The 11,674-nt window shown below is 42.8% G+C and overlaps 1 protein-coding gene across 1 annotated transcript; it reads right to left on the minus strand.

Moving 5' to 3' along the window:
• Positions 1-1,995: 1,995 nt before the first annotated feature.
• On the minus strand, positions 1,996-7,475 carry NOBOX (NOBOX oogenesis homeobox). The gene is made up of 8 exons (XM_053450010.1): positions 7,421-7,475; positions 6,531-7,043; positions 6,266-6,372; positions 5,687-5,904; positions 5,386-5,477; positions 4,989-5,202; positions 4,251-4,531; positions 1,996-2,198 (listed from the first exon to the last, which is right to left on the minus strand). The coding sequence occupies exons 1-8, from the start codon at positions 7,473-7,475 to the stop codon at positions 1,996-1,998; spliced, it is 1,683 nt and encodes a 560-aa protein (XP_053305985.1).
• Positions 7,476-11,674: the final 4,199 nt, after the last annotated feature.

The raw sequence follows: 11,674 nt of genomic DNA on the forward strand, positions 1-11,674 counted from the left end.
TAGATGAGGAGGGCCCTGATCCCAGGAGCTTACAATCGTGAAGGAGTTAGGGTGTATTATTAAGATATGTCATTTTTAGGCATGGACCAGCCACACTAGAATAAGTATCGCAGGAGAAGTACTAGGAAATGGGAGGAAGGGAGATAAGGCGTAAGTTCGTAGCGTCCTTAAAGAATTGGGGCTTGAGGGATTTGTTTTAAGGACCAAAGGCGGGAGGAAAGTCACAGGCCGGGGAGGGCATTCCAGAGGACAGGGAGAGACAGATCATTGGATGAGCAGAGACCGGGTAGGGAGGTATTTAGAGATGAGCGGAGACCTGGTAGGGGGGTATTTAGGGATGAGCAGAGACCGGGTAGGGGGGTATTTAGGGATGAGCGGAGACCGGGTAGGGGGGTATTTAGAGATGAGCAGAGACCGGGTAGGGGGGTATTTAGAGATGAGCGGAGACCTGGTAGGGGGGTATTTAGGGATGAGCGGAGACCTGGTAGGGGGGTATTTAGGGATGAGCGGAGACCGGGTAGGGGGTATTAAGAGATGAGCAGAGAGACCGGGTAGGGGGGTATTTAGCGTTTAGTGATGAGATGTAGGTGAGGGAAGGGTTTTTAAGAGAGTCAAGATTTTGATATGAATCCTGAAGCGCAGGCAGCCGGCGACGAGACTGACAGAAGGGAGAGGTGTTGCTTTCCTGACGGTGACATTAAACACAGGGGTGGTCGCAGACCTGGTGCTGCAGCTTCTCAAGCCCAGTCATTGTTTTAAACAGGTGGAATAATTCTTATTTAAGTATTTCCCGTCCCGTTTATTTTACGTCTTCGTTATAAAAGTAACGTTTTATAGTTTTGCTTTAATAAAACCCATCTACTAGATTCAAACTAAATATCTCATACAATGTGACACTGATCAAAAAGCAAAGATGTACACAAAGCACAAGCAACAGATACTTTTTCTTCAACCTTAGACTGTAAACTCACAACAGAAGGAGCCTCTTCCCCTACTGTATGTCTGTATGTAGTGTTCACTTATCTAATTGTATAATTCCATTCTTGAATTGTTTATTTTCGCTGTCCCCCCTCCCTCTATCGTGAAAGTGACCCTTAAAAATGTAGTACACAGATTATAATAAATGATCAAAACGACATCGCTCAACAAAATGTCTTTATTGAACAATATGTTGCTTATAAATGTCATCATCTGATGCCACCTGAAATGCCCCCCCCTAAACACAAATAACTCCTATTACAGTCACCCAACAGGGGTTACAACATAAATAAATTAACATTAAGGTCTGAACATTACAATTCACAGGAACTTCAGTTCCCGACGCTCACTTGTGATTTTCTTGTCTGGAGAAAATGACCCGTTCTCTGCAGAAATTGATCCGTTCTCTGGCTTTGTGATGTCACAGCGGCTGCTTGATATCTTGAGTGTCATCTTGGTAGAATGAGAAATGAAAGAAGACATGTGTGGTGACATTAGAGGGACAATTTACCATTTAACGGATCCATGCAATTAACGTGATGTGATGGCCCAACATTTTAAATGACTAAGGGGGGGGGATTTTTTTCTGAGATTGTGGTTAATAAGAAATTCACATTTCCGGTTTCTATACACATTATTGGGGCTTTTAGGGCTTTAGAACCCTGTGATCCCCTCATACCCAGCAAACATTCTGATCTCCCAGAAAAGAGGGGCATCAATTATATATATATATATATATATATATATATATATATATATATATATATATATATATATATATATATACATATATATATATATATATATATATACATATATATATATATATACACACATACACATACACCTACACATATACACACACACACACGTCAATATTCTGTTCCCAGGACATGCATGATTGTTTCTCACCTTTTAGTTATCGCTCCCCTAATGTAGCATTTGTCGTAGTTTAATTACCCCCCATTCAAATGCTCCCTATTAGAACATAAGAAATGTAGAAATTGGTAAATGGCGTCACTCACCCTCTGTGTTTTCTCTCTCACCGGTCACCTGTGCAGGAGGCGCGTTGCTCGCATGCTGCAGAATACGCGGCGCCGCTTGAGCAAAATGCATCTGGTCCGGGATGCTGCGGCTCGCCCCAAGCTGAGGTCGGCACTGGAAGGCGGCGCTCTGGATATACAGATCATTCCACGAAGGTGCATGAAACGCTAGGCCCCCTGCTGAGATTTAACAAGTACGTAACGCAAATCTTACTAAAGCCCCAAAAGCGAAAGCATTATTTATTATATCAGCAATTCAGACAAAGTACACATTTTTCTGTGTATTGACGACCAAGCGACAATAAAAAATAAAATAGCTTAATGGAGTGGGAATGTTTCCCTTAAATATACAAGACACGGGATCTGTAGCAACTACTATTATATATAAACTAGACATGGTACCATGCTTGTTTTGCTATACAGTATAAGGTGAATGTTGAAGCGATTTAAAACAATCTAATCTTTGAAATATAAAGTCTTTGAAAAGGTGCAGCTGTCAAAAAAAAGATAAGAAGTTAATGGCAATCTCCCTCTTTCCGAAGCCATTGAAGTACAAGCATTCATAAGATGCGTTGATTTTCTTCTCCCAAATACGCCGTCATTTTCTTGTCGTAACTTCCTGCCTTTTTTTCTACTCACAAAAGATTGTTTGCGTGAGCCGTTTGCCTCTGGCGCTCGCAGACAATTAGAGAGCAAGGTAAGCCTCGAAACACATTCAATACATCATTGTTAGCAAGCCAGAGAATTAGTCATACATTACAGCTGCGCAAACAGCGAGAAAAGCACAAGCTATGTTTAAAAGGGAAATTGTATCCTTCCCCGTGGACGTTGCTTATCTAGAACCCTGCTTTAATGAGGTTATCTTAAAGCATATTGCACAATAGAGCTGCCTTACATAGCCTGTCATTTCTGAAGACAATCCTTAAAGGAAGAGTTTGATTTTTTCCCCAGAAATATATTGATACAATACATTTTTAGGTCTTTCTAGCCTCCCTGTAGCACACAAAAAAGACTCTCTACGAGGCTGCTAACCTCCTCCACCCCTTACTGAATCTAGAACCCCAAGACGCCAATACCGGGTTCATAGCTAAACCAGGCTGCATGAGGCATTCCCATGACTAGGTGCCTGGCTTTCACCATGCTGTCATGTTAGGTGAAGTGGCCGTCGGTGATATGCCCGGACGAAAGGCAGCTTCGACTTTCCTCACGTTCTCTGGAGGTGAGACTTCAAACTGAAGCCCGTCTCCCAAAACCAACTGCTCGGGAGGTATTAATTGCATTGCATCACTTTAAATAACTCACTGAAGGACTTTGATGCAAATTGCTCATCTTCATGGTGAACATGATACGTTTTCACCATTCACCATTTGTGCAGGCTAAGTGAAAAAACAAAAGCTTCAACCATGCCACCCAAAACATCACCCATATTTATTTGGGTCACTATAGCCCCAGACCACTAGGTCCCCGCACCCTAGGGGACATTTTTAATGATTTACAAAGCATGTATGGGTAACAACTAAACCACTAGTAAACTGTGGCCAAGTAAACTTACCTGGCCACAGAATTTGGTGAGTTTGACCACCTTTCAGTCATTCACAATGTAAAAAAGAGAGGTTATATAATGGGAAATGAGTTAGGAAATTTGGGGTGGTAATACGAATAACTGGGTACTTCAAAGGACTGGTCCCGGGGAGTCTGATACCCCACTGATTAGGGGCAACCAAAAGGACAAACCGGTTATGGAGGCTGGTTTGGCTGTGCGAGGGGGTGGGGGTAAGGGTAGACCCCACCCCCCCCCATCGGCTGAAAATGGGTAGAATCAGAGTGGCTTTTGCCAAATACCCATTCCCCATCTGCCAAAAGATCAAACACTGCTCTGGAGGCACTTTAATTTTAATACCCACACTTCTGGTTTGGCGATAGGGATGAAAGAAAAGGGGCCACTGACCCCCAGTCCAACCTGAAGTCTTCAGCAGCTATTGTATGCTTTACAAACACTGATCTTATTTTAAAGCCTCTCTCTGCTAAAAAAAAATATTTTGTGCCACGTGTACACAGAGAAGTTTGGCTCACCCCCTGAAATAGAACAGGAGCAGTGATGTTTTATGGGGTCAAAATAATAAGAATGTGAAGACAACATGCAGGGGAGTCTATTTGGTTTGCAAAGAATCTAACGTATCAAGATACAATAAAAGTAATATTAACACCAATAAAGGTGAAAGTGGTTACCTGAGCCGGGCTGTAGGAGGATGTGTCCCCCGGCTCGCCCTTGGAGGAAAGTCCCAGAACTCCCATAGGCCAGCAACCCACCATTATTTCCAGGCAAAGTCAGGAAATGGGTGTCCTCAGGAGAAGTCGGGGTAAGACTGTGCACCGGGAGCCGCTGGTACTGGGTATACTGGGAGTACTGTGGGATCTGGAAATGCCCCAGCTGATTATTTTGGTAATACGAGCCGCCAAACCTCATCGATGTCCCAATTGCCTCCTGCATGGTCGGGGATCTAGAATCAAAAGACAATATTGGCCAAAAAAAAATAAATTATGCCAATTTGTATGAACTGTCAACATATTTTGCCAGAAATATGGGTTTTAGGCTATCCTCCAATAAGCACATGAGGGTGAGTGAAAGAACCCAGTGACTTGTACTGTAATGATTAACTTTGGCTCCAATAATGTGCAGCTTGACAAACCAAGTCCATCCTTTAGCCCGGTCCCAGCTTGGCTTGTGTCATGCCACAGATGTCTCGCCCACGTCTATTACGTACTATTGTATCGTGAAGCTTAGTTTAGGATAGAGTGACTGAGAACATTTAAATTTGATAATTATGGCTGAATTTCTGTTTTGGGCAGTGTCTATTATTACGTGAACATTAAAAAAAGTCCAATTCCAATGAAATCTTCCAGCATGTGAACTGCAGTAAGGAACATCATGAACTTGGCCTCGTTAGCCATACGAGGCAGGTAACTTACTCTTGAATGTTATAGGTGAACACGTCCCCGTCGGACGAAGGCGGCGTGCACGTGCTCTCGGGGGTATCCAGCATCAGCGGCACCATGTGGGTGCTGGGGTTACAGGCCAAAGACATTGGCAGGCCGGCACGGCGCAGAGGAGGGGGGCTGGGGAAAGCGGGGGGATATTCCTGGGAAGGCGGGAGGCACATTTCTGCTGGTGACCCCAAACCTGAGGATGAAGACAGCATCCAAAATCCAAAACATAAATAATGAAGATAAATAACCAATGACAATGTGTTCTACAACAGACCCCCAATTAAAAAAATCTGCCATCAAATACTATGTTTCTAGCTTCTCATCCCGAAAACAGATGACAGACTACATATATATTTAATTAAAACAAAACACAAACCTGAACCGGTGCTGTTTAAGCTACAGTTGTGCTGAGAAATAACGTCGCAGGGCTGAGGAGCCGGGTGAAAGGAGCCGGGGATGACAGAAAGTCTGTTAAAAAAGAAAATGAATGTGTAAAGATGAATAGAAGGATATTCCATAATGATCTACGCTCACAAATGCCCAAAACAAGCGAGAATAGCACCATCAGGAGAATGTCATGTTACATTGTTTTTCATAAAAACTGTCCCCTAGGGTGCGGAATCAGTGGTTATCCCTGGTTCCGTGGCCCTCGCGATTAACTTTGCTCTTTCTCTCACCCGTTGCGGATGGCTGGAATGGTGGCGTATGTAGGATGGGACGAAGTGACATTAAGTGCGACGGCTTCCGGGTGCGAAAGTGCAGATGCCGTGGAGACCGCGATCGCCGCACTCTCCGAATGAGGCGCCCCAGCGTTCGATGACATGGATGACTTTCCAGCCTTGACACAGTTTTTTTCTAATTTACGCCATTTGGCTCGACGGTTTTGGAACCAAACCTAGAAGAAGAAAAAAAAAATGTTTAAAAAAAAAAAAAAAAAAAAAAACCACATTTAGCAGAGGACTACATTTAGGCAACCAAAAAAGTTCTACATAATTGTCGTCGTATCTCCCGTTTTGCGAGCACGCCAACTATTAATTAAATAATCCCACCAGGGTTTGGGTTCTAGATCATGGAATGGAAGATGAAAGCGGTGGGGGCACTAGCAGTCTAATTAAGTGTTGACATGGTTGAATAGGGACATACATCCCTTCCATCACTTTCCATACTCTCCTGGTTTCATCTAGGAAAGGGGAATGAATGACTCTCGCTGCCACCAATTTCCATCGTAGAGGCCAACACTAGAATTGGAGAATTACCATTATCCTCTGCGGAGTGACACCGATGATGTCTGCGATCTCTCGCCTTTTCTCATTGTCTGGATAATGGTCTTCCATAAACAGGCGCTCCAGTTCCTGCAGCTGATCTTAAAGGACAGACAGGCAGGTTAGAGCACGTCAAGTACAAGGGCGATACATATTGGAGCAAAACAAGAGAGAGAGCCAAATAAATGACCTTGTGTCACATGAGAATAGATGGTAATGAGACAAAGACCATGTCCTCTGCAAGAATCCCACTGCTCACCTATGCTGTAGAGAGTCCGGCTCTTCTTCCTGCAGGGCGCTGAGGTCTCCTCGACATGGTCTGACGGGCACTTACCCCTCTGCCTTTCTCCTACGGGGCCAGTGTCATAGACAAAGGTTGGGATGCGATACGTGGCTGCGCAGCGAGCGGAACGACGTGGAGGAGGAGCCGTCGACGAAAAGTTTCTCTCAACCTTTAAATCTTCAGGCTGGAACTGGCCCCTGGTAGAAAAGTATCCCGGACCTTGTGAGACCTCCCCACCGTAGGTAGAGTAACATCCACCCGTAGACTCGGGCAATGGCCCGCAAACCGTCAGGAGACTCAGCTGACAGTGACCACCCTCGCCAGCTGTAGTTTCCGGGGCATTTATATGATAGTCCCCGGCGTCAGAAGTCTCCAAGTCATCTGCCCCTCCTTGGATAATAACCGTGTTAAATCCTTCGGTATCATCTTCTACCTCCCGCTCCGTGCACAGCAGCGAAGGTTCCTCATCCTCCTCCTCCTCGTTGGAACCTACAAGAGAGAAGACACCTCGTATTCCATGATATTCCTCCCAAATGCATAGAAATGTTGGGATTTTGAGATGTTTCAAACTCACAGTTAAGGGAATAAACTTCTGCTGCACCTGCGGACGCTCACAATAAGCCCTAGGATTCTTTGTACCCCTTTTATTTTGTACCCCCTTTTAATATCCATTTTTAAGACAATAGGCTTTATTTGACAAACGATGGACTTTAGCTGATGCTACCGCTTATCACCGGCTTTGTTAGGCATGAAGGGGCAGCCCCATAATCGTGAAAGGTTGAGTTAATGCTCAGTGGCCATCGGTGGCCCCCATACTGCTCCGGCAGCAGATCGGGTGCTGCAGTGCGTGGCTTATGGCTGGATACCCCCGGCCACCAGCTCTGGCACCGTTAAATCATTCACAGATTTCTCTGTGTTCATTTAGCAGATGAGGGCCATTTACCGTACTACCAGAAAGCGCGCGCCGCCTACAGTTATCATACTGGCCATTTTTTTCCCAGGACACATCTAATTTTTACATGCTTCGGACCATAACCGACAAGGACGTATGAACTTGATGAAGTCATTAATTCACTGTGGGTTCATGCATCGCACAGGGTAGCATTAAAGGCAGCGGCCAGCAACATGTATAAATTAGATACGGGCATCTATAGTACCACCCCAGTACTCAAACAGTTAACACGCAATAAAATATCCCATTGTGCTGGACTGCGTCAGAGCCATTGATAAAAGTATGCATTTTTAATAAGATTCTTGCATTAAACATTAGATCCAGTTGCCGGATGGGGGCCAGACTTTGAGAAATTAAAGTGCCCCAGCCCACCGCAAGGTCATACGTCTGCAAGAGCGGGACCCTTGTGTCCTCCTATACCAGCAAATCTTAAAGTGTGTCAAACTTATTGTCAACTTTAAATTGTCTTTGTTGTTTTTTTTTTTCCCCTCGATTGTAACAGTGCTACAGAATATAACATAATAATATGTCAGAGCAGCCCATAGGCACCTGCCTGATAGCGGCCAGTCCGCACCATCAGCAAAGAGTAATTTGGTATGTTAGCCCAATTTATTGCGTGTTATATATATATAGATATATTAACCTAATTAACAGTAATTAAGTACTTTATCATAAATTATTCTCCACTGTGTTAAAGAAAGTATTCCCATGCCAGCTGAATAAATCACCCCGATTAAACTCACAAGTCTCTGATCCCTGAAACAGTTTAAATAACTGAAGCTGCATTAATTACAATATCATTTGTGCCTTTAATTAAAAACCTCCATCCTAAACCCGGTTCCTTGAATCTATAAACTCCCATCCCAGAAAAATGCATTAAAATTTATCATTTGGGGGTTCTTTTTGCCCTGAGCCACATTAAGTAGAACTGGCTACCAAAAGAAAGCCCCCTCTCCATGTCTAAGCAAATACCCCCTCTCATTTCTCAATATACTTAATTTACAGGAAAAAAAATATTTAAATATTATTAATAACTAAATGCCAAAAAAGAGACACCTGGGAGCCATAACTATATTATTAATAATGCAAGCCGCAGACTCCCTGTCCCTGATTAACAGTCTTATTTGAAGCACTAGATGGATCAAGCTCTGGGGTAATATCCATGATTTATTGGAGCAGCTCTGGGGTAATATTCAGGATTATTGGAGCAGCTCGGGGGATAATATGGTGGTAATTAGATATATTAGCATGTTCCCTCATTGCAGTCCTGGTTGGCTATTATTATATGATCTTTAGCATTTCTATTAACAATCCCTGATCAGGGCTAATTTTCCCCATTGCTAATCATGATATAAATAGATAATTAGGGATTTGATATATTTCTTGTTACCAAGCTGATTGCCTCCTTCCTGCTCACAGCCTTCTTCTCCATCCATTCCTTGAGGCTTCTATCTCTTTGCTTCTGGCCTCCCTTTTTTGTAAAACTTTCTTTTTCTATTTTTTTTTCTCCAGCTTTCTGGGTTTTTTTGCTCAATTTCTTAACTCCTGTGTATGGGTCTCTCCCACTCTCCCTATGGGGGGGAGGGGCGGTTGATTAAATGGTTAATTGTTCCAGTGTGATTAAGTTAATGAAAGATGAGATACAATAAAGGAAGCTATTAATGAAGAGTCTTGTGGAATGGCTATGCCAATAGTGAAAGGGCTGAGGGTTTATTAGAATTGGTTATGATAGGGCCAAGGGTCACCCCTTTTGTAGATGTTGTTGGTTTGGTCCAGGAGTTGGGTTCTCATTAGGAGCAGGTGAGACAGAAGGTTCTCCACCCTTTTGGGTTTAGTATGGAGGTTTAGGGTGTATTTGGGATATACTTATTAAGAGGATTAATAGCTGACCTACTGGTTATTTAGTTTGGCAACATATTGTAGTGAAAACCCCTGCTTGAATGCAGGTAATGAGTTTCAGGACTCATATATTTAATATATTATACTTTTCCCCGGTGTTAAAGGAGGTGGAGGTCTTCCTGAGAAGGGTTCTTATTTTAGAGAGTGGGTTTTTTTTTATTATTATTTTTTTTTGCTGATGTAGGATGCAGCTCCCTTAGCTGTTTGCTGGCTAAGTGTGATGGGAGCTGTCTCATCCAGCAGCAAAAAAGCCAGGAATAGTCTACTATTATATATATATATATATATATATGTATGTTCTTGGCTGTTGATAAGTCTCTGCATTTTGTACTACTTTACTTGGTGGGTACCTGCTCGTCTCACAAGAGGTTCTGCAGTAGCTGTGGCTAACCAGTGACGTGCTGCAAAAAAGGGAAAGGGGTGAAGTCTTTGAACTTTTGTCAAATTGTATCCATTAGTACATAAGATCAGGAGCATCATGCTGCGGTAACGTGTGTCTCTGGTCCATCACCTGGCAGACAAGAAGTTAAACAAAAGTATAGGTGTCTGTGAAAGGGTTACATTCACTCTAACATTTAATATGTGGATTCAAACTTTCAATACTGGCCTGGCCATCTACATCCTGGCGCTGACATGATTACCCCCAGTTTGGAGGGGGTTGGTAATTTCATCGCCTGGGGTTACCCTGCACTTTGGTTAGTGTCTGGCATGGGGTTCCCCTGCACTCTGCCTACGTCACTCATGTGATATTTATTACAAGATACTCTAAACTGCATTCATTAAAGTTAAACGTAACTGACGCAGCGCTCACATGCGCTTTCTTACATACATCGCAAACAGCGCTCTCCTAATGTGGACCTTCATTAGGCCTATGTGTATATATATATATATATATATATATATATATATATATATATATAGCCATTCAAAAGTTTTGAGTGAGTGAGGAAAGCAGATTTTCTCCATTAAAATAACATGAAATGGCTCAGAAATCCAGCCCACAGGGGGTTAATGTTGTAAATGACTATTGTAGCTGGAAGCTGCTGATTTTTAATGGAATTTCTTCATAGGCGTACAGAGGCCCTTTATCACTCCCATCACTCCTGTGTTCCAATGGCCCTTTATCACTCCCATCACTCCTGTGTTCCGATGGCCCTTTATCACTCCCATCACTCCTGTGTTCCGATGGCCCTTTATCACTCCCATCACTCCTGTGTTCCGATGGCCCTTTATCACTCCCATCACTCCTGTGTTCCAATGGCCCTTTATCACTCCCATCACTCCTGTGTTCCGATGGCATGTTATATTTAAAGTATAAAAGGCTAATTGACCTCTTCTGCCATTTTACATAACCCCTCATTGTGATCGTCGCTCTAATGAAGTCATCATTCCAAGCAGGCAGAGAGAATAAACCTCTGGTGATTTAGTAAACATTATCATCTGATATTTTAGGCGACTTTCCCAAACACCACACTGAGCTGATGCTTTATGGGAATGTTAATGAAGTCTGTTCCTCTATAGACTTTTCTTAGCTGGATGATTAAGACCGAGCCGTTCTATTGTTCCCCACAGGCAGTATGATAAGGAGTCGGGGGGTTTAGTAGATCGGGTATCAGATAACTGAGCGAGAATCATACAAATAGCTGATATGCAGCTGCCTGAAAACATTATATTATGGGGCAAAAACTACAACTGGTTTAAAAAAAAATAACATATAAAACAGACAGTAATTGTCAAAAATAAAATCATTGCTACTCTACTTTTATACTTTTATATTTTTAGAATATTTTTCTATCTGTTTTAAGTTTCATTTTATGCTAGTGAGAATTATAAACAACGCAGAGTTAGACAGACGGGGATTTAGCGCCGTTCGGCCCTTTTAATTGTTCTTAATCAGCGAGCAGAAAAAAATGAGATCAAATATCCCAGGAATGCGGCGGCCAGGATTTGGCCCTCGGCTGGCCCACGCAGTTAGCGAGTATAATGAGCACAGACAGGAATCAAAGCATAAACGCAGAGGTTTCGCATCCTCACTACTTCCTGTTAATGTGCGCCTGTGAAAAGAGTCCCACCAAAGTGTTAAAAACCACAGGGTCTTCATTGAGGGCTAATAACCTGGGGTTTGGGGTTTTTTTTGCATTTTCACATTGTTTCTTTAACCGTGATTCTCTTTTTTAAATATTTTTGTGCACCTGCACAAGTTATATAGTTTTTTTTTTTAAAGACAGATTTCTTTTGATAGCGTTTTGGACATATAGTCCAACATTTA

The sequence above is a fragment of the Spea bombifrons genome, chromosome 11 (assembly GCF_027358695.1).
Source record: "Spea bombifrons isolate aSpeBom1 chromosome 11, aSpeBom1.2.pri, whole genome shotgun sequence".
Taxonomy (NCBI): Eukaryota; Metazoa; Chordata; class Amphibia; order Anura; family Pelobatidae; genus Spea; species Spea bombifrons.

Bases quoted from the DNA above. Each gene is read 5' to 3' on its own strand.
- NOBOX (XM_053450010.1), bottom strand. From the start codon at position 7,475: ATGAACACAGAGAAATCTGTGAATGATTTAACGGTGCCAGAGCTGGTG. The intron at 6,373-6,530 runs GTGAGCAGTGGG...CTGTCCTTTAAG, and splicing joins CCGGACTCTCTACAGCATAG to ATCAGCTGCAGGAACTGGAG. The intron at 4,532-4,988 runs AGTTACCTGCCT...AATATTGTCTTT, and splicing joins ACCTATAACATTCAAGAGTA to TGATTCTAGATCCCCGACCA.